This window comes from Hippocampus bargibanti, linkage group LG19, assembly GCF_051943395.1.
Source record: "Hippocampus bargibanti isolate YZ-2025 linkage group LG19, ASM5194339v1, whole genome shotgun sequence".
Classification (NCBI taxonomy): domain Eukaryota; kingdom Metazoa; phylum Chordata; class Actinopteri; order Syngnathiformes; family Syngnathidae; genus Hippocampus; species Hippocampus bargibanti.
In genome coordinates, this window is record NC_142752.1 from 6,264,956 (window position 1) to 6,290,560 (window position 25,605).

At 40.6% G+C, this 25,605-nt stretch overlaps 3 protein-coding genes across 3 annotated transcripts in view; 2 read left to right on the plus strand and 1 right to left on the minus strand.

Annotated features, from left to right (window-relative positions):
* LOC148883774 (inactive serine protease 35-like) overlaps positions 1-16,935 on the minus strand; it is a 43,776-nt gene extending 26,841 nt beyond the window's left edge. Inside the window, exon 1 of the mRNA XM_089021871.1 lies at positions 16,823-16,935. The gene's annotated coding sequence lies outside the window, so the exon portion shown is untranslated. The remainder of the gene's footprint in view (positions 1-16,822) is intronic.
* On the plus strand, positions 13,139-18,526 carry LOC148883776 (very long chain fatty acid elongase 4-like). The gene is given in 8 exon segments (XM_089021873.1): positions 13,139-13,401; positions 14,528-14,619; positions 14,698-14,885; positions 15,313-15,393; positions 16,846-17,017; positions 17,097-17,224; positions 17,726-17,918; positions 17,921-18,526. Coding segments are annotated over 7 exon segments (921 nt in total). The 5' UTR covers positions 13,139-13,401; positions 14,528-14,552; the 3' UTR covers positions 18,013-18,526.
* Positions 18,527-21,233: 2,707 nt separating this feature from the next.
* On the plus strand, positions 21,234-25,582 carry LOC148883777 (microtubule cross-linking factor 3-like). Its single transcript, XM_089022311.1, has 9 exons — positions 21,234-21,587; positions 21,700-21,853; positions 22,914-23,138; positions 23,207-23,365; positions 23,439-23,501; positions 23,640-23,909; positions 23,982-24,359; positions 24,441-25,076; positions 25,442-25,582. Exons 2-9 carry the CDS (start codon positions 21,722-21,724, stop codon positions 25,550-25,552), a joined length of 1,974 nt encoding a protein of 657 aa, XP_088878437.1. The 5' UTR covers positions 21,234-21,587; positions 21,700-21,721; the 3' UTR covers positions 25,553-25,582.
* The last annotated feature ends 23 nt before the right edge of the window (positions 25,583-25,605 follow it).

The following is a 25,605-nucleotide window of genomic DNA, read 5'->3' on the forward strand; positions in this document are numbered from 1 at the left end:
CCAGCGAATAAGGATAAATTGACTACCAGTCCACGATGTACCCCGCCTACTGACTGAGTTCACACCATAGAAAATCATTTTCCCATAGACGCACAATCAAACCTTGCGCTCATCGACAATATAACGAATAGAGTTCACACCACTTTTTAGATCGCAACTATGCCATGACTCAGAAAACCAACAGCAGCCAATTATGCACGAACTTGTGCCAATTATCATCTTTAAAATGTTCTCCAGAAGACAATAGAGCGGTGCATCAACGATGTCTGGGTTTTTTTTCTTTTCCCGGCGCACTATGTATACGCTGTCATAGTGCTTTTATTTGCGCAGTGCAACAAGAAAATATTTTTGGCAAGAGGTGAGAAATGGTGACCACGTGTAGATATGCACCTCAACTACTTTGCGTCTGAATCTGCATATATTTCTCCATCGGGCACCCCAACCGGTGAGGGGTCCATAACATAAACTACCTGCCTAACAATAAAAAGAACAATATCTGTTTTAGGAATACATGACAGAGCGCAAATTATCAAAGAGATTTCAAAATACGAAAGGCAAGAGGTAAGAAGAGCTGCAGTGTTAGCATAGATTAGAGTTGGCGTGATGTGTGACACCTGCTAAGACACCGAAGGGCTGTTATAAACTTGCACTATGTTAATAATAATAATAATACATTTAATTTATAGGCGCCTCTCAAGGACACTTTAGAGTCACAGAATATTTTTTTCTGTGGGTGAGCAGTTAACATTAGTTGTTTGCTCCATTTATTTATTTATTCATGTATTTATTTAGTTACTTGTTTGTTTGTTTACTCATTTATTTATGTTTTTACACATTTTTTTTACATATCGATGTATTTATGTATTTATTTATTATTTATTTATGGATTTATTTCCTCATTTACTTAGTTACTCATTTATTTACCGATTTAGTTATTGACTCATTTATTTGTTTACGTATTAATTTATTTATATTTATTTACTCATTTATTTATTTACATTTATTTATTCATTTATTTCCTCATGTATTTTTTCCTCGTTTATTTATTTACCCATTTATTTATTTGCTCATTTAGTTACTCATTTATTTATTGATTTACTCATGTATGTAAATTTTTATATTTATTTATTTCTGTATTTCTTTGTGTATTTATTTATGTATTTATTTACTGATTTATTTATTTACTTATTTTTTCATCTATTTACTTATATATATTTATTTTTCATTAAGCAAATGTTTTGTGATGTTATTACTGCAGAATGGCAATCGCTCACTATAACATGGTTCATTTTTCATGGCTTTGCTGTTACACTGATTTTTATTAAAAATCGGTTTATCATCAAAAAACACCTTATTAACAATCGGCATCAATAAACAATTGTGAAGAAAATGCTATGAATTTTAATACAATTGATAATGGTTTCCAAAAATATGTGATTGTGATAGCGCTACCATACTTTTTATTATAAAAAAGAATGTACAACACACTCATACAAACATGACTGTGGTCACATAAATGTTTGTTTTTTATCATCTAAAAAGGTTTTTAGTTACGGATTTTTTTTTTCAACTGCGGGTCTGTCTGGAACACTATATGACTTCACAAAATAACACACATTGAGCAAGAAACGTGGACGCGAGTTGGATCTTGCCAACTGTCCTGATCCATGTGTTCATTGTGCAAGAAATAAAATAAATAAATGACGATCCCAGCACTTCACGCAAAAGCATACTGGAATCGCTGTCAGTCAAAAATTTATGCTTCCATAGGTGACGTTGAGGCATGTGTGGATTGAGTGTTGTGTTAACAGTGCCAGATAGTTAAGATGAATACTGGAAGGAGACTCGAGCATATGGGAGGAGGTGTCTAGAGAAGAAGGGAGTGAGGGCGTAAGACTGGAAACTGGATTTTATTATTATACGTTCAGACAGCTGGGAATTAGGCAAGGTCCTATTTGGGAACTTTCTGTTTCCTGACGGAGACAGTTCTCAAGGCAAAGAAATAACAAGTTGGCTTTAGCTTAATTAGCAACACTTCATACACGGAGATGCACTTTTTTTTCTTATGTAGTACATGTAATACTTTTTTAATGGCATAATTTTTCAGTCAAGAATGACTGCTATTCCAGGAAACCACAAATAAATGAGAATTTTGGTTCCAGTTGGTGTTTGACACATTCTCTTTTGTTGGGGGAGCAAATATTTTGCCAAGGGGAGAAAAAAGATTACATATCATTTAAATCAATTATATCAATAAAATAAAATAAAAAAATCAAATTTATTTTTTGTTAATAGCAATTTTGGAAAATGGATAGAAAATTGCAAGCATATACCAGTACATTGATTCCGGTGTTAAAATTTTCTTGGGTCGTTTCCATGTGAAACTCGCACCCACACAAACACACATTGTTTCAAACGTATGGGCGTTGCAGGTGTGCTGGAGCACATACCAGCTGTCTTCATCGGGGGTACACCCTGAAATGGTTGCCACCCAATGACAGAGAGGTGAACCGTTCACGCTCATAAGCACACCTAGGGAGTGGTACATGAACCTAATATGCAGTTTTTAGGAATGTGGGAGGAAACCGGCGTACCCGGAGAAAACCCACACACGCATGGAAAGAAGCTACAAACTCCACACAGGCTGGAGATAGCAGTGTAAACATTATGATTATGATAATTTTTATTATATTGTTTTTATTATCTTTATTTGTATTTGTAATTTCAGTATTATTTTAGTCTTATCTTTATTATCATTATCATTACGATTACCATTATTATTATTATTACTATTATTACGATTACCGTTATTATTACAGTTACCGTTATTGTTGCTGTTACCATTGTTGTTGCTGTTACCGTTGTCGTCGTAATAATATAATAATAATAAATATGTAATACAATAATAATAATAATAATAATAATAATAATAATAATAATAATTATTATAATATTATTATTATTATTATTATTATTAATTATTATTATTATTGTGATTCTTAGCATTGATTTTATCATTATTATCACAAATTCCAAGCCCATGTCACGGGTCCATGAGGTGCTAAAATAGGACCCAATAATTGTGATGGCAGGCAGGTGCGCAGAAGAAGAACAAGAAACACCTCTGCCACCTCGTGGACACTCGCAGAACGTCATCATGACAAAACGGGATCAAGGTTAGTTCCATTCACAGATTTTCTAAATTTGGGATCAATCCTGCGGTGATGAAACATCAAACCAGTGCCACGACATGATTTCCATCCTGCGTGCCAAGCAAGCATCGCAGTCTAATCACATTCACATTCGTTACAAAATTAATCCAATTAGCAGCGAAAAACAGCAAGTCAAATTCTTAACCTCAGCTGACCACGCAGTCGTGCTCGTCCGGGGTCACTGGAGAGCTACAGGCAACTGTTTCGTATTGACGTCAGTGCAAAAGATAAGGACTGGAAAACACGCAAGACAATAGACCTGGACTTGCAATAGTGTTTGTGTGACTCAGTCTGTTTGTGTGTGCATACACGCTCCCTCTCAAAAAGCCATCTGAGCACAGTTGGTGAGCAGACATCTGGGCAGAAAGTGACAAAGCGAGAGATGGGGTGGCGATGAGGACAAAGGTAACTCAGGGCTTTGTAAAAATATGACATCATTAAGGAGCAAAATATGATTGTTCCGGCTTACCACTTAAAAAAATGCAATTGCATCAAAAAGAGAAGGAGGCTGCCTATCAACTATAGGTCAAAGAGGTCATGTTTTGTTGTTTTGTTTTTAGCGGCGGTCCTGTGGTTTGATACGTGTGCCTCCAACTGACAAAAATGTGTGATTAAAATTAACAATTTGCAAGCCCTTGAATAGCGGAAACATGCTTTAAAAAATCATTGTTATAATGGATCAAGCTCAGAATTCTCAACCACACTGCAGCAAAAAACCAAGATACAACTGGGAGCTTTGCCACGCCGGACAACGGCCAGAACATATGACATATAGCCGCATAACGGCCAAAGCGACACCCGTACATCTTGACATTTAACTGGAAAGCGTGTTTTTCAATTTCTTCCAGATTGCTATGTAAAAAAAAAAACAACAACAACAACATTGGCTCCTCCTACGCAGCCTCAACCGTCACAATCGTAAATAACACGCTGGATAGCCGGTGTAAAGCCGCCATAAAAAACATAGGAGGGCTCTGCTTCCCCTCTCACAAATTACAGCCTTCTGGATCCTTCAACGCTCACTCAGATCCAGCAGTCATTAATCACTGACTGAGAGAGAAAAAAAAACAGTTATTCGTAACTTTCATGACTTTTGCTTGTTTAAAAAATAATGAAGGTGGCATTTTGAATGAAGCTTTTACAACGGTATGACATCCATCCATCCATCTTAACTCATTCACTGCCAGACGATGTGCAAAAAAATGTGTCCATTCCAGTGCCAGGGTTTTTGTCATTTTCACTCAAAAGGCAGGACCTACAGAATATTGACTTATAGGACTACATTAACATTCAATACAGCGTCAGAAACCGTACTCTTTTCTTTCATCAAAAAGAACAAGTTAATTCCTAAATTATACGGATTTGGAGTTATCCGAGCTTGAAATGGCCTGTACAAAACATTGCGAGAGGTCGAACCAGCGCTTTTTCGGTACCCCCTGCAAGAAAATCAATGGCCAAATAAATTCAGGAATGCCGCTCCATGTCATATTTTCCATTCCCGAATAAATTCTGGGATGGCAGTGACCGAGTTAATGTAAAAAAATATAGGGTCAAAATTGGTCGTATCAATGCTAATTGACGCATTTTATGTTTGCATTAAGCCTTCAGAAATCAGAATGAGAAAGCCTTACACAGTCCCTCACTGGGGAAATTTGCACACACAAAAAAGTGAAGTAGTAGTCCTTTGTTTTCATGCAAATATTTTACAGACCAAGGAATTATGAACGTTTTCAGATCAAGTATTTGTCTGAGTAAGTCATCTATCTGCAAGTCAGGCTTCCCACGCACTTACAACCAAACCGGCCATGTTCCAACAGCTAATCATACAAATAACAGCCCTATCTTTAGTTCCAATCATAAGTGGATTTCATTTAAAAATAATAATAAAAATGGCATATTTTACTTGATAAAGCAAGCACACACATAAGTCTGCAAGTCCCCCGCGCCCTCTCCCCAACAATTCTTTCTTGCAGAGCTGTCTGCAAAAGTAAGAGCTTTACATACCACCACAGTTTTCAGTATTGGGGCAAATAAAGAAAAAGGCAGTAATGACGACAGATGTGTTCTCCTTTTAAGCTTTTGAGAGAATGTGTGGTTGAGTATTAATAAATATAAAAAATAAGAGTAAAATAGAGTAGAATAGAATATTGTAGCATAGAAAACAGTAAAATAAGACTAAATAAGAGTAGAAACCGAATAGCTATACAGTGATACCTCAGCTTACGAACTTAATTGGTTCCCAGAAAGTGTGTTGGGCAAAAAGTTTGTCTGCCAAACATCTATTTCCCATTAAAAAAAAAAAAAACATTAAAAATGAGAATAATCCGTTCCCAGGCCCCCATAAAACATAATTTTCTACTAAATAAGTCTTAAAACTACACAAAATATACCTTATTTTATGTATAATAAATGTGCTATTGTAATTAAAGAAATAAACTGTACGGTATAATAAAGTCATTTTATTTACCTTTGTGATGGTAGTTGTTAATGCATGACGAACTTCCAGGTTGCCTCTTGATGATGTCCGAGTGAAGTTGCGGTGCTTTCTCAGCGATAATACCCTTACTCACAATGTCCCCTTGCTGTCAATTGACTGTCAATTTGACAATCCAATCCAAAAATTGCTGACATTGCGCAACAACTTGAGGATTGCAATTTGAAATGTGACCGTTTTAAAGAATTTGTTCCGTTGCCGCCACGGCTTATCCAGAAAGCACGTGAGCAGATAAAATGTGACATAGAAGCACGTGGGGGGGTTGAAAATTGATTGGACACCTCCATAAAAAAATAACAAATACATCTACATCCGATGGGACAAATGGAATACAGTGAAGAGACCGTTGAGAATATACAGTAACTACAAATAAATGAATTTCTGTCTAGTTACAACAAACTGCAAGATCAGAAGGAACAAAGTCAATTCAACTGAATGCGACACAGATTTCAGTTATTTTTAATGTTATTTAATTTCCTGACTCAGCAACTGCAGGCGAAATAATGGGAATGAGAGAACATGACTCACGGCCTACCCCAAAAAAAAACAACAACAAAAAAAAAACAGGGAAAAGTGAAGAATCAAACGGGAAACGTTGATTGGTGCTCAAAAACACCCGGCGGATTTAAAGCCATGTTTTCTGCGACCGTTATATCTTTTCTTAAAATGCATTCGCTATATTAAGACGGTCATTTTTGCTGCTAGCTCGCCTTCCACTGTCGGTTATTCATCATGACCACATTTATTTCGACTTGAAACGAAAACAGCCCACTGATGGCGAACAGCTGCTTCTTTTGCGCCGAACGGCACCCAATCAATAACCATCGGGAATGTTATTGGCAAATGTGGTGACACTCTGACTCGAAAAGCGTGAAAGAGAAGAGGGGGGATGACATGACTTGCTGTGTGTGCATTTTCCACACACTCGTTTCCAATTTGCACATTGTCTTTGCGACGTTTGATGTCGCAGATTTGAGGGAGGGTGAGTGTGAAAAAAAAAACATCCCATGCAAATTGCAATCGTGGACTCTGCAGCATGTGACATTTTCTTTTCTTTTTTTTAATACAAAACACTTGAATCTGATTTGAATGATTCAAATATCCACCGCGGTTCCTTGGATGTACAACAACGACTCAAATCGAATTTCAGGCTTCACTTCTTCTCCAGATTTTTTTAAAGAGCACTGTATGTGATTCTCATGACATAATTGATTTTGTACTTTTAGCGGAAAGACAATACAATACATATTGATTTCTGTAGCGCTTTAACAACAACTGACGCTGTAATAAAGAGCTTAACGTGGACAACTATCATATACAGGAAATAAAAGTCACAAAGATAATAGAAAGCACTGGGGAGTAAGCCAAAATCAAGTCAGAATCATGCTGAGTCTAATGCCAAAAAGTGTGTTTTGAGCTCTGTGACGCATTCAAACAGGAAGCTGTCTAGCCAAGACAAGGGCATGGAAAAATCCTACTGGACCCTACACACCCTGCCCACCACCTTTTCCAGCTACTCTTCTCTGGCAGGCGCCATATGCACCAAATCCAGCAGACATTTGAACAGCTTCTTCCCCTAAGCTATTAACTATCTAAACAGTAACCCAAATATAACTGTATAGCGCCTCTTTGCAATTGTTTATGATGATATTATTGCAGAGAGTTCTACCATAGACAAATTCCTTGTGTGTTCTACACACTTGGCCAGTAAAGATGATTCTGGCTACATAAAAAAAGAGGACAGAACGAGAAATGACACTCTGACATATACCATAATATGTCATAATCTGTCGCTAGTATTTACTCTGTCGATTTTTTGGGGGTGTAAATAATGATAATAATACATTTCATAAGCGCCTTTCAAAACTCACAACAAAGTTTTTCTGTGGGTGAGCAGCAGCAGTCAGACACTGAGCGGGGGAGGGGAGAGGGGTCGCTGGCAGTGGGTCAGCTCCTTGCGACGCTGGCGTCCCCTCGAGATTAACATTAACAGAAGATGACAGCGCTGAGAGGCTTTTGAGCTTCCGCCAAGGGGCTGCCGGATTAAAGCGGACGACCGCAATACCTGCAAGCGTGTACCGTATGTGCGCTGTCACATGTCGCCCCAATTTCAGACTCTGTATAAATATGGGGCGTGCGTCACTATACGTTGATTATTTCGAATCGGGTAGCATTCATATATAAGGTGGGGTATTGTGGTATTTTAGTACTTTTTTCACCTTAAGTCTTCAAAATCTCAATCACGATGCCTCGTTTCGTTTTTTGTTCAATGAATAATAAACCCATTTTGTCAATATACAAAGATATATAATAAGTAGAGAAATCAGGGCTAAGCCAGCTTTGCCTATTTTATATTTAGAGGCAATATTAACTCACTCACTGTGATTCCCGAATTTATTCGGAAATTAAAATGCGTGATGTGGAGCGCCATTCCCGAATTTGTTCGGGTTTTTGTTTTTCTTGCTAGGGGGGGGGGGGTGCCGATAAAGCACTGGTCAGACCTCTGGCAATGTTTTTCCCTTTCGCAAAGGGGCGGCATTGCCCTTTTGTCCATGTTACCGCTTTGTTACAACATCAGCTGTTGTTAAAGCGCTATATAAATCAACATGTATGTATTGTATGGTATTTTGTAGTCACCCCCATTTCAAGCTCAGATAACTCAAGCTATATTTTAATTAACTCTTTCTGATGAAAGAAAAGAGTCTGACGTTTCTAACGTATGGAATGTTTATTTCGTCGTAAAACTCAATGTTCTGTGAGTCCTAAAATTCGAGTGACAATGACAAAAAACATGGCACTAGAGTGGACACATTTTTGCACATCGTCTGGCAGTGAATGAGTTTATAAATAACTAGTTTTCAAATCTGAAGTCAAGAATAATAACTTATTGTGGTTTACAAGACAATTTGAAATTTTGGTTCGGACTTTAGCAAGCATCACAGCACTTGACATGCTTTCGCGGGCCGAATAAAATGACGTGGTGGGCCAGATTTGGCCCCCGGGCCTGAATTTTTCCACCTGTGGTTTATTGGGTGATCATTTTGGACGGCTTGCCGGTGTCCCAAAAATGGAGGCTAAGGAGTTTTAGGAAAAAGTGGGCTTGAGGCAGCTGTAATTAGTGACCACACTGCTGGAAAAGACCTCACGTGGACAGCTGACTGCCGTGCGGATGCTTTATGCTGACGTGGGGCGAAAGCTAAAAACGCTCTGAAAAACAATGATTATTTTGTCGTCGCGTTTGTTTTTGGGGTGAATTTGCGGCATTGACTCATTCTACGCTCGTGCGGCCAAAGTTGTGCGTGGCCCACGCCGGCTGCCAACTGAGGACAAATCCTTCATGGTGCTCAGATTTCCTGTCGCCCTGCCAAGGCAGTTGCCTCTCGCTAAATCAAGCCCGGAGAGGAAAATATTTACCCTTAAAAATGTGAAAAAAAATATGAGCAGACTCTTTAAACATGGAAAGTTTATGTTGTCATGCTTAGGTGTCAATAACGTTAACTCCTACATGCTTTCGTTTCCTTTTCTTAAATCAAGCAAGGCGCATCGATTTCATAGATATGTCTGAAGCAAGGACAAAGAATGTCATTCCTTATTAAGGAAGTCGGCAGCCTGGAGCCATGACTCTTATTTTAGGGGCCGCAGTCAGTCAAGAATCAAACCACCGCCATAACCCGAAGAATCACAGGACCTCCATTAAATACGGACAAAAGAATGTTTAGGGACGTGAGGAGGACGCTAGAATGTCGGAAGATAGCGAGAAGACGTCCGTTTACGTTTGCTGTATTTTTGTATGTCGTTTTGAGTCATTAGCAGGCTATTTTACGGAACATGAATGATAAGGCAAGACATTTGGAATGGACGGTTATTTTCCAGCAAAATGGTTCTTTAGCTACAGGAAGGAGGAAGTCAAAAGCAAAAGTAGGAGGAAGAGTGAAGGAAAAAAAAAAACAGAGCCTCATCATCTGGGCTGCGTTAAGATTTTGAGCGCTCCTTGATTGAAAATGCAACTTCCCCCCCCCCCCCCCCCCAAAAAAAAAATACAAATACAAATAATAATAATACATTTAATTTACAAGCGCCTTTCTGGACACTCAATTACAATTAAAGGACAACCGACGTTTGTAAAATGGCTTCAAATGAGTTCTACTGAGTGTATTTTACAAAAATTCCACCGCATATAGCTATATTTTACGTTTTAAGACTTGCGCTGAATATTTCGGAAGTCTTGTTTTTGAGTTGGTGACGAGTCCTCACCCTACGTCACTGAAGGAACGCCCCTGACCGAAAAAAGGACACATTGTAGCAGTCCTTCCATCACGTCAATGCATTTTGCTGTACTTTGGTCTGAAAACGTCGTGTAGGACCAAAAAGAGGCCGAAGAGGGTGACAAAGCTCCATGTAAGAAATTAATCAGCCTGTGGAAACGGGCTGATTAATTCCTTACACGGCTTTGTCGCCATTTACTGCCTTTTTGGGTGCGACATTTCCCATCCCTGATGCCTAAAAATGACACGGAATAAATTCTTTAATCGATTGCAAACATGTATGCTTTCTTCTTCAGAACTATTTTAATCATATTCATAACTGGATCAGTAACAAGAAAGCATATTCTCCAAATCTGAAGCCATTGTTTTGATTCTCCAGCAATGCAAGATGTCTTGGCGTGACGTCACGAACATGGGGGACCTTCTGAAACTGGCCACTTCCGGTTTCAAATTGAAGTACTTTTAGACACTTTAAGTCATTTTTATTGGTGTTTTGCATTTGACTAAAAATATACTGCGTGTTTTTGGTATTTTAGATGCCACAAAACGTTTTTCTGGTGTCAGTTAGGAAACAAAAAAGTGACGTCGGTTGTCCTTTAAAAGAACATTACACAGAACAAGAAAACCATAAATAAAATAATAAATAATAAAAGCTGATTTATACATTTATAATAATAATAATAATTAAGGCGACTGTAACATATGTATGGTGTGTATTTAGTTTAAGCTTTAATTAGGAGCAGGAAAGAAAACAGTCATTTGACGCGCTTTAATAATATTGAAAAATTAACGCTATGGACGGAAAGTGAGAGAAAGATTGGCTGCTGAATCGAACCAGTCAAATGTCAACTTGATATGTATTTGCCTTTCCAATTAAAACCAGATGAAAAGACTGTCAAGGAGCACACTGGATTCACATTACACATCACACCGCACACACACACACACACACACACACACACACACACACACACACACACACACACACACACACACACACACACACACGCACGCGCGCGAAAGGAGAGTGGCACCGCAATTGGATGCAATTTGAGAGAAGGGGGGAAAAAAGAGCCGCCAAACTATTGCATGTGAATATTACATTATCTATGATGAGAAAGCCCGTCATATGTTCGTACACGTGCCAGTGGGGAACATACTGAAAAATGGGGAAAAAAATGATAAATCAGGTAAAAAAAATCCATTCAGAATAGTATATTATTTTAAATTGACAAAGCAAGAGTGAAGGAGATACACAAGCATATATTGGGATTCATGTTTTTTTCAAAATAAAAGTTAGAAAACGTCATTTCTTTTTCGACTTTTTTTCATTCCTTTCATCTTCCTTTCATAACTTTGCTGCTGTGAAATGTAAATTTCTCCACTACGACACTAATGAAGGTAATTACAATCCAATCCAAAAATTGCTTTCATCGACCGAAATCAGAGAACATTATTTTTTTAGCAACCGAAAAAAAAATAAAAAAATACAAACACACAAGCTCTCAAAACAATTATGCATGCAAGCATCACAATGAACAATTGCATGATGAGAAAGCATTGACGGTAAATGTTCAACTCCTCACAGATTTGACACGGAAACAAATGACCTAGCGGTAACAGTTGCGCAATATTTTGTCTAAGAGGTATTACCCAAAAGAAAGGCTCTAGAGATATTTGGAAAATGGAGAGAGAGACTCACACGTTTCCCCACTCACACATTTGGTGGTTGTTGCACATGGCGCGTTTTTCATAACAGACTCATAATTTGGCATGACAAATAATTTGGAGGTGGGGGGAGGGGGGGTGTTTGATGGCTACGCCTTCGCTCAGTGGCAATTTCCACATTGGGATGTGTTTGTTTGCCATTTTGAACATGGAAATAGCCGGAGAAGGGTGACGTTGTGAGAGTGTTGCTATTTTAACTGATGGTTGAAAACAAATAAAAGGGTAAACAGGTCGACACACTGAATATAAAACATAAAATGTGAAGAAATAAACTGGTTTATTCGGTTTCATTTAAGGATGGATTGTATAAGTTGTTTTTTTGAGGTGTGCCTTTAAGGGGCGTGGCTTTGGCTTCTCGTTTTCTATGTTGCTGTTTGACTCTTACTTCAATTCAAATCAAATCAACGCCTGAGGCTTTACCAGCACAAATAAGATGACATTATTGTAACTTTTCTTTTTGTTCACGCTCAGTGGTGGTGTTTCACAGTGGGTGGGCGGGGCAAGCAGTGGACAGCTTGTAACTTGAAAAACGAGTTATTCGGGGAATTTCTATAAAAAAAAACAATGCACGTGGATATCCCGGTCACATTCAATTGTTTACAAACAGCTGGCCAATGCTGACTATTTGAAATCATGCAATGCAATCAAGAATGGGATTAAAAAAAATGAATTATTGGAGGAAGTGAAACAAGGAAGCTGAAATAATTGTTATTTTCATGTCCTTTTCGAAATGTGTTAAACGTTCAATGCATAACACCGAACTTTGATCGTTAAATTCAAAATTTTACAAGCTAGAAGGGGCTTGACGAACACTGGTTCCTTTTTACAGCCGCAATCAAATACACAGTTAAGTATATACTTCTTTGACAGCGTCAATTACAGTAATAGGGAGTGTCATTTGTAATGTGATGACAAGCATACGCGCACGCACTTATGAGAACTCTTCGTTCTCTCACTAAGTTTCATTATGAGCACTTTTTCGATCCTTTTTGCACCCACTCATTTCCTATGTGTACCCACGGAAACCCAGTCACACACATTATGGAAACCTGCAAAGGAGGTTAAAAGTGTACTAAGTACACACTTTTTTTCCTGTCAAAATACAACAAAATAACGAAAGAAAAAACAAATACACGAATAGAAGCGCTACTCAAGTGCGTATTAGCCTGATCAGCTCGAAGTTGCCATCTAGTGGACAAAGCAATCATTGGCAAACCATTCAGACTGTAAATGAGCGACAATTAAATTGACAAGAAAATGATGATCAGAATAAATAACAATAAAAAAATATATAGTTTTGAGTGTAAAACTGCATTGTTTGGAGTATATGATTAATGACATGGAGTCAATGACCATTACAGGCTGTAGACAGGTTTGCTGGTGTAAAACCATCACGACCGCGTCACACCAAAGATGTGACGCGCATGCGCATTGACAGCCGGCTTCTCGAGTTGGACGGCGAGAAGATGAGCAGGCTAAGCGGCAGCTCGCTTCTGCACCGTAAATTAGTCCACCTTGCCGAGAAACCTTTTTAGTCTGCTTGCCTTGCTTGAATCGTTTCTTGTATGTATATTACCAAGATAAACATAAAAAATATATTTAATGTCGAGGGATAACGGGAGCCCAGTGAAGACGGACAAGGTGTGACGCTGGGGAGAACAATTGACCGGATGTCATTCAACGCCTGTTAAATAACAAAGAGGTAAGTACCCTGCGTATAAATTGTAATTTTTTTCCCCCTGCCGTATTGTCTACATATGCATGTCGAATTGCAAAAGCCGTTTATCTGTGTTTTTTCGGTTCATTGTAAGAAAGATAACGGTTATGATGCAGTGTAATAAAAGTTCCATTCAATCAAATTAGAACTGAAATGTATTAAATTGCATTGTGCGTCACTATGTGAAGTGGTTTGGGTGTCAGAATGTATTTATTTTGGAAGCTGGAAAATGATGCAACTTTTAGTAGATGCAAATGGGCTTTTTTTGTGTGTTGTGCATGGGGCGTGAAACATACAGCTGGCATTTGTACTTAGGCCCTGCAAGCCTCTAAGCTCGTTGATCAATTGAATTTAAGCCTCTTGAGCGCCCCGACACAAGAACCTGCTGACGCATGCACCTCGGTCTTTTTATGAATGCCTCAACAGTCTTTAGTGCAAGTTTTTGCGCTTGCAAAAAAACAACAACACAAGAATGAACAAAATAACCAGTTTTCAATTACCTTGTCCACGTAAATAAACATGGAAGGGAATTCAAGTCAATTTAAAGCAGCATTAGGCTAGTCATTGAATTATTGAAAGAATCTGGTCCGATGCACTTGATTAATTATAGATTAATAAACAGACACCTGCTTTCATCAGACAGGGGATGACGCAGCACTACGAATTTAATGAAGTGAATGTCCCAAATATAAATAGACAGTCAAATCATATAATTTCCAACCATTTGAAGATGTTCTCACTTTATTGAAGAGTATCTCAGAGAACATCACCATTGCTAAAGCACTACATGTCAATAGCCTGTCTAAATGAAGCTACTCGTCTCTTTGGCGCAAATTCTGCACTTTGGCACATTTTCTCACATGTTTGTGAGATTTCATTCAAGACCAAGAAAACCAAGGTTAACCTTATTGGACCCCAACTCCACACAATACGTCTCGTCATCAAAACAACACCATCACAGAGAACAAAACATTATACAAGGTTTTATCAGGATTGTTTTAAAGCCACTGTCATTAAAATTTATAACATCAGCAAAAAAATACTGAGATAATCAGTTAGGTGAGGAATTATTTTTTTATATCTTCACGTGCCTTTTCGTCCTTTGTTCCAGTCTAATCGAGTGCAGAGGCAACATCATGGAGGCGGTAACGCATTTGGTCAACGACACAGTAGAGTTTTACAAATGGAGCCTTACAATAGCAGGTGAGTCTGTATTTTAATTATTTTTTGTCCCATACAAGATCATTTAAAATGATATGACATCAATGCATTTTTTTCCAGACAAGCGGGTCGAAACATGGCCGCTGATGTCCTCACCCTGCCCCACATTGGTCATCAGCTGCCTCTACCTGCTCTTCCTGTGGGCGGGGCCTAGATACATGCAGGACCGCCAGCCCTACACGCTCAGGAAAACCCTGATTGTCTACAACTTCAGCATGGTGGTCCTCAACTTCTACATCGCCAAAGAGGTCGGCGCCATATACTTTCTACTACAGCTTATTTGCACAATATAAAATCAAAGTACATTTCCTATTAAAGTGTAATATTTGTTTGATTAAATTGTTTGATGGAATTGTAGTCATCCTACTGGAATTTTGCAGTGTTACATTTTGCTGCACAGCTTCCAGTCTAATTTGAGTTTTTTTAACATGGTTTGGCCAATCAGATTTCAGCTTCTCTGTTGTCATCTAAACCGAATCCCTCAATGTGACTACTGCCCCCTATAAAATATTTTTAGCCACATTTTTTACAAACTTTAATCAGAACGAAAGACAGATATGAACTGCACCGCCTTCTAAAAATAGAATAGTCAAAGCAAAAGAGGAATACGACAAAAGTCAAAAGAAAGTAACTGATGTGCGATCTCAACGCGGACTTGAATTGTCTTTCAAACAGCTACTGCTCGCCTCGAGAGCGGCTGGCTACAGCTACCTCTGTCAACCTGTCAACTACTCCAATGACGTCAATGAAGTTAGGGTAAGATAAACACACACACACACATATATATATATATATATATATATACATATATATTCATAAATACACACATATAGATCTTCTTTTTGGCTTTTCCCTTCAGGGGTCGCCACAGCAAATCAGTGTCCTCCATCTAACCCAGTTTTGTGCATCCTCTTCTCTCACACCAGCTACCTTCATGTACTCGTTGACAACATCGATAAACCTCCTCTTTGCTCTTCCTCTCCGTCTCCTGCCTGGCAGCAGTTCAAGGCTCAGCATCTTTCTCCCGATATAGTCACTCTCCTCTGGACATGTCCAAACCATCTCAGTCTGGCCTCTCCGACTTTCTCTCCAAAGCCTCTAATATGAGTTGTCCCTCTAATGTACTCATTCCTGATCCTATCCAACCTGGTCACTCCCCAAAAAAACTCAACATCTTCAGCTCTGTTACCTCCAGCTTTGCTTTCTGTCTTTTCTTCAGTGGCACTGTCTCCAGTCCAAACATCATGGCTGGTCTCACCACCGTTTTATACACTTTTTCTTTCATCCAAGCTGAAACACTTCTATCACACAGCACACCTGACATTTTTCGGCAACCGTTCCAGCCTGCCTGGGCACGCTTCTTCACATCTTTTTCACACTCTCCATTGCTCTGGACAGTTGACCCCAAGTACTTAAAATACTCCACCTTATTTAACACTTCTCCCTGGAACATCATTCTTGCACTTGGATCCATCTCATTCAAACATATATTCCGTCTTGCTGCGACTGATCTTCATTCCTCTCCTTTCCAGGGCACACGTCCACATCTCTAGCTTATCCCCCACCTGTTCCCTGTTCTAGCTACAGATCACAATGTCATCTGCAAACATCATGGTCCAAGGAGATTCTTGTCCAACATGTAGTGTGCCTTATATTTGGAAAACCTTTATATATATATATATTCATAGATTATATTTGGAAAATGTTTTACATTCATTTAAGGTGGGCCTTATAGTTACGGTATTTTCCTGTGGATAAGGCGCACTCCCAATGAACGGTACATATTATTATATATATATATACATATCGATGGAAGGTTTCTTCAGCTGTCATCTGTACTTCTTTGAAGTCCGACAAATGTGTCGGACATTTTGCTCCTCATCCGAAGAGCTTCATCAGCGAACTAAAGTTTATATACTAAATATACTACATACATACATACATACATATATATATATATATACACACACATACACAACATATGTATATGGGTATACATGGCTTATACATATATAAGTCAACATTCCGCTATTTATTATTGACTCCATCGCATCAAACATTTTAAATGATCTCCCCCTCCGAAATTGCACCATTGGCAATTAAAAATGGAATTTGTGATGCTGACATCAACTCGTATAATAGGGTTGAAATGAAGCAGAGGTACTCACGGCCATTTTTCACTCACCTTCTTCCTTTCTTTGTCTTTAGATAGCCTCTGCTCTTTGGTGGTATTACATATCCAAAGGAGTAGAGTTCCTGGATACTGTTTTTTTCATCCTGAGGAAGAAGTTCAACCAGGTCAGCTTCCTTCACGTCTATCATCACTGCACCATGTTCATCCTATGGTGGATCGGCATCAAATGGGTCCCTGGTGGTCAAGGTGAGACAGGAAAAAATTAGGAAAACATGTTGCATGGCATTTTTTTCATTTTTCGTAAACTTTGTTTTGCTCTCTGTAGCTTTCTTTGGCGCAACTATCAACTCGGGCATCCACGTGGTCATGTACGGTTACTACGGTCTGGCTGCATTGGGACCGCAGATGCAGAAGTACCTCTGGTGGAAGAAATATCTCACTATTATGCAGATGGTGGGTATTACTGTATTTTCCGGCGTATTAGGCACACCGGAGTATAAGGCTCACACCCCAATGAAAGATGTATTTTCAAACTTTTTCCATATTAAAAGCACACCGGAGTATAAAGCGCACCTTCAATGAATGAATAAAAGGTTTCCAAATGTAAGGCACACCACATTGACTGCAGTGGTGAGACCTGTTGTGGCGCAATATGACTTCACATATAAGGCGCTGGATCATCTTTTAAAGGAAATCAAGGCTTTTGGGTGCTCCTTACACCTGAAAATTTGGTACATCAAGATCTAGCTCATTAACTCGTTGCTATTTTGTATGGTGGCAAAGATGAAGGCACTCGGGTACTCCTGGGGCTGGTCAATCGCAAATTTGAATTGGAGATGTCCCTAAATTTATTTTTCATGATGATTTTTTTTGAAAATGGTGTTAACATCCAAAATCTTGGTCGATGTAAGCTAAATTTGTCCGTCAAGTCATCTCGGCTTCTGTGTCCATCAGATCCAGTTCCATGTGACCATCGGCCACGCAGGTCACTCCCTCTACACGGGCTGCCCTTTCCCCAACTGGATGCAGTGGGCCCTGATCGGCTACGCCGTCACCTTCATTATCCTCTTCGCTAACTTCTACTACCACGCGTACAGACGCAAGCCATCCGCGGCGCACAAAAGCCAAGCGAAACCCGTCAGCAACGGCGCGCAAAGGCGTCCAATGGCCACAGCAGAGCAGACGAGGGGATGCAGGACAATAGCAAAAGACAAAAGAAGGGACGGGCCAAATGTGAGTAAAAGGACGGCGATGACCGGGAGGACATGTTTAAAGGACCAGAATTGCAAGTGGAAGATTGTGGGGGGGCTGCGGTTGCTTCTCTGGCTCATTTTTCATCACACATTTCATTTTAAAAAGTGAAGCAAGGCAAAAAAAGTTGAACATATAGATTGCCACGCCGTTCTGTCCAAAATTACATTTTGGACGGCGCCACAGCCATAATGTTTTTGAAAAGGCATCAACTTACTATCTCAAAAAAAAAAACACAGACAACTTCTCTGACAAAAAGAATATAGTATAATTTTGGAGAGCTACAATAATCAAATTCTGCTTCTTGTAACAATACAATACAATACATATTGATATATATAGTGCTTTAACAACAGCTGAAACTGGAACAAAGCGCTTAACATGGATAGGTAGGATTATTTGATAGCAAAGGTCACCAATTTATTTAAACATCAGACCTGCTTGGGTAACAATAAATCCCCAGATGTTCATTATATATTGTGATTGATTACCAATTACATTACTCTAAGAAGATAATTAAGATACATATCAAAATGTGACTTTTTGTGTTTCTTTTTTCAAATGATCAAATCCCAATGACTCATCACTGTTGACCTATTTTTAGTTGCAGTATTTCCGGTTTATAAGGCGCACCCCCAATGAATGGTGTATTTTGAAACATATTCCATCTATAAGGCGCACCGGACTATAATGCGCATCTTCAATGAATTAAACAAAAGTTTTTCAAATACAGTAAAGTCTCGTTATATCGATTTCCAAATATCGTAAAGTCTCGGTATATCGATATATTTCAATGGAGTCCGAAAAAATATACATATAAACAGGGACGGATCGATATATAGACCCTGTTTGCATGATATTTTCTCCGTGACTGCATAGAAAATATCGATATAACGAGACTTTACTGTATAATCTAAAAATACATATAAAGGTTTTTTCCAAATATAAGGCACACCGCATTGTAAGGCTATACAGGAGAGGCTGGGGTTACGCACAACTTCTACAGAAGTCGATGGCTGCTGACAGTAGTTGCGTGGCCTGTTGTGGCTCAATATTACTTTACAAAAAGGTGCACCGGCGTATAAGGCGCATGATCATCATTTGAAGAAAATCAAGGCTTTTGGGCGCGCCTTATACACCGAAAAATACGGTATTTTTAAATAGGTGTGTGGGTACCACTGACAAAGTACCCGAAGGGGAAGGTGCGAAGGGGTTCAAGACATTTACAAACAAATTGTCGCCACCAACAGATGTATCTCCACATTCATTTTGTGTTATAAAATTTCTCTTTATCTGATTAATTTTTGTTCCAATTAAAAAAAAAAATATGACAAACGTGCTTTTCATTGGACAGCAATGAAATTTAAGGAATAAATCATTTTACTCGGCAACATGCTCGGATTTGAATTATCGCTGTGCTGCACTTGTGGCGATGAATCTTGTCTTTTTTTTTTTTTTAAACAAAAAACTTTTGCTAGCATTTATGAGATTTTCCCCCCTTTGGCAATACTAATTTGGTGGGTCCTCACATTTTTTTTGCTGTGCAATGTAGCCGAGAATAAAGAGAATGAGGTTGAGCTCCATGTTGTCTTCTTACTACCAAATTATGAATGACTGGAAGCAAAATGTAAATATGTTGCGACACCTAACCACTGACAAACGTAAAGGGCGGCGACGGTCACCCTTATAGCTTGTGTCAGCTCCGTTTTATATCCAGGGAGAAGAGGCAGCTGCAGAAAGCTTGAGTTTGCCTTTGACCTGTCCAGACAGCTCCGCCCTAATCTTGGGGGGCAAATTGGCTTTAGTTGCAAAAGAGCTTACTGCCACGTCACTTCATGGGCTACCCTGGAAAACAGGTCACTGGAGAAGAAGCCTTGGCTAATCTGCTATCAGGTTTCCTCGAGAATCAAGACCTGCTGTTTCTCATGGAGAATTAAAGCATTTGAAAATACTTTTTATTGTTTTTTTAAACAATTATATACTTGTTGCATTACAAGTTTGGAGGATTTGGTTTTCGGGTTAAATTTCATACATTCACTTTAAAGGTCAACTACAATTTGACCTCAAAGCTTTTGTTAGTCAAATGTTTCAGTACTTCTGCATCACATTACACATTGATTTTTATGCAAGTCTCAGACAAAGACGTGCAGCGGAGTAAGTGCAAAACTTTACACAAGACCGAAACCTGGAACTGAACTTCAGATGTACTTCTTCTGAAGCGGGCACAAGATGCATGTAAGAGCGAGGATTTAAAAGGGATTGCAAAAGGGCCGATGATTTTCACTCTGAAGCGTTTAGCTGCCCTGGCCACTGTAACCCAACGCGGTCCACCAAATTGCACGAATTGGCTCAGAATGGCTTGGAAAATTGTCACACTTGATTGGAAATGCACCGTTGTTGCACAAACATTTACCATTAAGAATACAGAAATTGAGATCGTTTTGGTAGGAAAGGTTACGGGGTCGCAGGAGGGGGTTAAGCCCTGTTAACCTGACCCGCCACTAGCTCATCTCATTAGCAAAGGAGGTCTTTCTCTTCCTGCAGTCAGCGTTTTATTTACCTTCCTCCTCCTCCTTGTCTTCCATTTGTTCTGGATGTGGATTGTGAGTACATTGCGTCCTCTGCTGGACGAACGAGTAGCTCTCATACTCCTATGGCAAGAAAAAAGGATAAGTTAGGTTGGTTACAAATGTAAAATGTGTACGCCTGTGTTTGCACAATTGCTACTTCATTGATGGGCACATATTTGTTCTTTACTATATAATATAATAATAATAATAAAATACTATATAAAATAATAATAAAATAATGTAGTGTGGCGGGCACTCAGACCATGTATCTCACCCAGCAGGTGTACAGCAAGGGGCGTGGTTATGATAATATATTTTACTGCATTTTCCCATGTTCAAGTCAGACCCACTTGTTAGCAGTTGGAATAAAGACGTACTCCAGTCAATCGTGTGTTCTTCTTCTTCAACTGCTACATTATAACTTATATTCTATGATATTTTAGAAATTATAATGAAACAAAATGCTCTTTACCAAATCAAATTCAATCATGAAAAAAATAATTAAGTGTAAAATAGTGTGACAATGTAATATACTCAACAATTTTCAATAACGAGCGGCTGCAGTACTTGGAGGTGGCACAAGACAGCGCTGCTCCAAAAACTTCCATAAAAACCATCTGAATAAAAGATCCTGTTGCTGCGAGCCAGGAAATCGCGGCCGGTCACCCACTCTGCACCAGACCTCCTTTTGGTGTGTTTTTTTTTTTCTTTGTGAGGAACGGGTGCAATCGGGAGGGGTGGGGAAGCAGAAGATGCACGCCGACTGAGGGAGCCCAACGGCAGGGAGAGGGAGCTCGAGAGCATCGGCGCGGCTCGTCAACTCACCCGGGTGGTGCTGAAGCTGTTCACGGGAAGGGCGGATGTTTGTTATCCACTCGGTTAGTCCATTTGTTCATCCTTCTGCTTCGTTCCACGCGAATCCTCCGGCTGGATATTTTACATCCTTTGATTGAATGAACGGGGAGAAACGTGCAAGTTGGAGCAGAGAATTCCCGGTAACTTGAACGCCGACGCCGGCCGGCCGGGCCTCCTTTTAGAGTCGCCTCAAGTGGGGGATGCTGGCCGGATGACTTGGAGCACGCAGATGATTATGCTGTAAATTCGTAGGAGCGAGGAAAAGCCAAACAAAATGGAGGAGGCTGCTTTTGGAGATTCGGGGCCGGTTGTACAGGCTAACGAGGACGCATCTATGACACAGCAAGACGAGGCCCTGCTGGAAGAAGAGATGGAGAGACTATTGGAGGAAAACGACTACCTCAAGGTTGGGAGGAACAAAAAAATCCCAATTTCAGCAACCAATGTTGCTTAGCTCGTTTGAAATGTGATTAAATAAAAGTCAAAATAATGAGATGCAACTAACAAAATCAATTCATTTGACTGCAATAATTATGTTCATGATAAATGCTATTATCCACTTTTTTGGCATTGTACTCAAGCTTCCAAAACATTAATAAAACTGGACATGTCGAACTATTTTTAACATTACAATTATTCCGAGGGTACAGATCGGGGTTTGGTGGGTCCACCCTTATGCCTCGTGACTTGCAAATATTCTGTAATATATCATATTATTTTTAAGGAAATAGTAAATTAAAAGTTCATTCTAAGAGTATGTTCTGCAAAATAGCATAAGAAAAAGACACCCAGTGCAAGGTGAAAAAAGTGATTCTATTAAGCCAGGAAGACAATGATGCTCAGTTTCACTTACCATCATGAATTTGTCACAACGTGCTTATTATGCATCACATGGAAAGCTGCTGCTCATTTTTTTCAGATGCCCAAAATACTCCGGATAACTCTGTGTCAACTAATGCGTTGTTAACTCGCTAAAATCTGTTAGACATCTGGGTGGCTGGCTAGCTATCTAGCTGACTGGTTGTCTAGCAAGCTATCTATTAGCTATTAGCTCGCTTTCTATCTATCCGTGTTACTTCCTGGCGCATGTGGCTTCTGCTGCTCACCCATAGAAAAACTTATCCTGTGACTGTAAAGTGACCTTGACAGTTTTGAAAGGCGCTTATAAATGAAATGCATTATTATTATTATGAAAAATAAACTAACTACGATGATCACATGTTAAAAACCGAGATCAGAATTCAGATTCAACCGCCATTTTGACGATTCTTGAATCTAATCAACCAGATGTTGAATTGGGTATTGATTTTACTCGTAACGATCAATGAAGCTCAGTGAGATTGTATTTTGTATAACAGATGGGGTTGCTCATTAGCATAACGCATGCTGATATCTGTGGAATAAAGTCACAGGGCTTGAGTAAGCTTGACTTAATGAGTAAATTGGTCTCAATATTTGTCGTGCAGTGCGAGATCAAGGAGATGAGGGCCGAAATGGACGAAATGCGCGACACTTTCTACGAGGAAGACACGTGTCAGCTGCAAGACATTAAGCGCGACCTGGAGCGGGCAAACAAAAATTGCCGGATCCTCCAGTACCGCCTGCGCAAGGCCGAGAGGAAGCGCCTACGCTACGCTCAAACGGGGGAGATTGACGAGGAGCTTCTCAGGAGCCTGGAACAGGACCTCAAGGTATGATGAAAAATGTGCTTCGTTTAAATGGGTTTTTAAAAAAAATGAACATGCCACTGCTGGGCTAGGTGGCTAAAGATGTGTCCGTGAGGTTGCACCACGAGTTGGAAAAGGTGGAGGAGACCCGCGCCAAGACTGAAGACGAGAATGAGAAGCTGAGACAGAATCTCATTGAGGTAGAGGTGACCAAAGAAGCCCTGCACCACGAACTGGAAAAAACCAAAGAGGTGAGTCAATAAAAATTATATTATCCATGGTAGATCGTGCTCACCCATGTTTTTAATCATTGACATGCTTCAGAAGAAACGGGGTGGGAAGGACATTCAGAAGACAGAAAAGAAAGTGGCGCCGACTCCAACCGAGGTGAGGTCCTTCAAGCCTGTTCAAAAATGCCTGGAAAAGACACTAAATGTTATGCATTCTGTCAACTTAAATAGTTAGTTAGTCACATTGCACTGCTATTATCTTGAACAGCACCGTATTTCCTCTCCGTGTGTCCAGGAGGACAACGAGGACCTCAAATGCCAGTTGGCCTTGATCAAGGAAGAGGCTGTCCTCATGAGGAGGAAGACAGCGAGCATCGACAAAGAGAAAGACCGCCTAGAGCAAGAACTGCAAAAGTACCGCTCCTTCTACGGCGAATTGGATAGCGGCCATCCCAAAGGCGAGGCAGGGGGTCCGCCCTCCACCCGCGAATCGGAGCTCAAGCTACGCCTTCGTCTCGTGGAGGAGGAGGCCAACATCCTGGGGAGGAAAATAGTCGAATTGGAGGTCAGTGTCGAATAGGAAAATGGCGAGGGAGTCATTCCGAACCGCTACCTTAAACCCAGTTGGCTTGTACAGGTGGAGAATCGAGGCCTTAGAGCAGAGCTGGACGACCTCCGCGGTGAAGGCGAAGGGGAGGGCAGCTCCGGGGTGGGCTCACCTGGGGGTCCCGGTTCGGGGCGAGGCCTCGGCGACGACTTAACGGAGCTCAGGCAGCAGCTGCAGTTGGTGGAGGACGAGGCGGAGCTTCTGAGGAGGAACCTGGCTGACGCGGAGGAACAGAACCAGAGGGTGACCAACGAGTTGAATAAGATGCGGTTCAAAGCCGGCACCCACGAGGGAGGGGCCCGGCATGGGGGGCTCTCGGGGGTCGGCGGGGCGGATGGCGTGAAGGTGGAGGCCCTGCAGGAGGAACTTAAGGCGGCCAGGCTTCAAATCAATGACCTGAGTGGGAAGGTGGGAGGAGTTTGTTGATGTTTTTCACGAATTTGCGGGAAAAAAACGCTTCAGTGTCGTAATTTCCCATCCTCCGTCCAGGTGATGCAGCTCCAATACGAGAACCGCGTTCTGTTATCCAACATGCAACGCTACGACCTGGCCTCCCACCCGTCTCTGCGTCCCAGTCCGAGGGACAGCGACGCTGAAAGCGACGGGGGGACGAGCGGTCGCCGGGAAAGCGACGAAGATTCCACGTCCTCCCGCTTACTCCCCCCTCACCGCAAACGCGAGGGCCCCATCGGCGGCGAAAGCGATCCGGACGAAGTCCGAAACAACAACGGTGTCGGGCGTTGCGTGACACCCACCAGGGGTCTCCTCGTTCCATCCGGATCCGAGGGGGGCGGCTCCTCCCCGTTGTCTCGCTTCCTGCCCGGCGGACGTTGGGGTCCACGTGAAAGGCAGATGATCGACATCCGTGTGGAAGCCGAGAGGCTCGTCCGGGTCATCGACCGGATGATCGCGGATACGATGGCTCTGGTCACAGAGGCGAGGGTCTACGTTACCAACGGCGATCCGGAGCAAGGCGGCGAGGACAACGGGGGGCGGATTAGGGAACATGAGCGGCTGTATCACATCATCTCGCAAATGAAATCCTTCCGCAAGGAACTGCAGGCTTTCGTCGACAGATTGGATGTGCCCAGGCTGGAAGAAAGGAACACTGAGGAGCCGTTGTCGGTGAGCAACGATAAAATCTGCCATTTTACAGTCCCCCTCCAGGATTTCAACGATTGGCTAAGCTTTCACGATTGGTCTTTTTACAAATCCTGGAGGGACTGACTTTCAATTACAGTAAAGTCTCGTTATATCGATATTCTCGGGAGTCGGAAAAAATATCGATATAACCGGACTATCGATATATCCGATCCTGCGGCATGTAAATTTTCTCCTTGCGTTCATAGAAATAGTATCGTAATAAGCAGTACTATCGATATAAACGATATCGATATAACAAGACTTTACTGTGTTACCTTCTGCTAGTTTTGTGCTGATGATAATTCTTATTTTCTTACTCACTTGAAACCTCACGTTCCACTTTCCAGATGTTCCAGCCAATCATTTTGCTCATCCTCATCCTTGTGCTGTTTTCCTCCCTCTCATACGCCACCATCTTTAAACTAGTCTTTCTCTTTACCCTTTTCTTTGTTCTGTGATTCAACACCCCCCCGATTCCCTTCGCCGCTTTCTTTTTCAGCATGCATCCCCT

What these genes read in the sequence shown, in the direction of transcription:
- LOC148883777 (XM_089022311.1), top strand. Translation starts at nt 21,722, where the DNA reads ATGGAGGAGGCTGCTTTTGGAGATTCGGGGCCGGTTGTACAGGCTAAC. An exon ending in GCCTGGAACAGGACCTCAAG is followed by an intron (nt 23,139 to 23,206) that starts GTATGATGAAAA and finishes CTGCTGGGCTAG; the next exon opens with GTGGCTAAAGATGTGTCCGT. An exon ending in GGAAAATAGTCGAATTGGAG is followed by an intron (nt 23,910 to 23,981) that starts GTCAGTGTCGAA and finishes TGGCTTGTACAG; the next exon opens with GTGGAGAATCGAGGCCTTAG.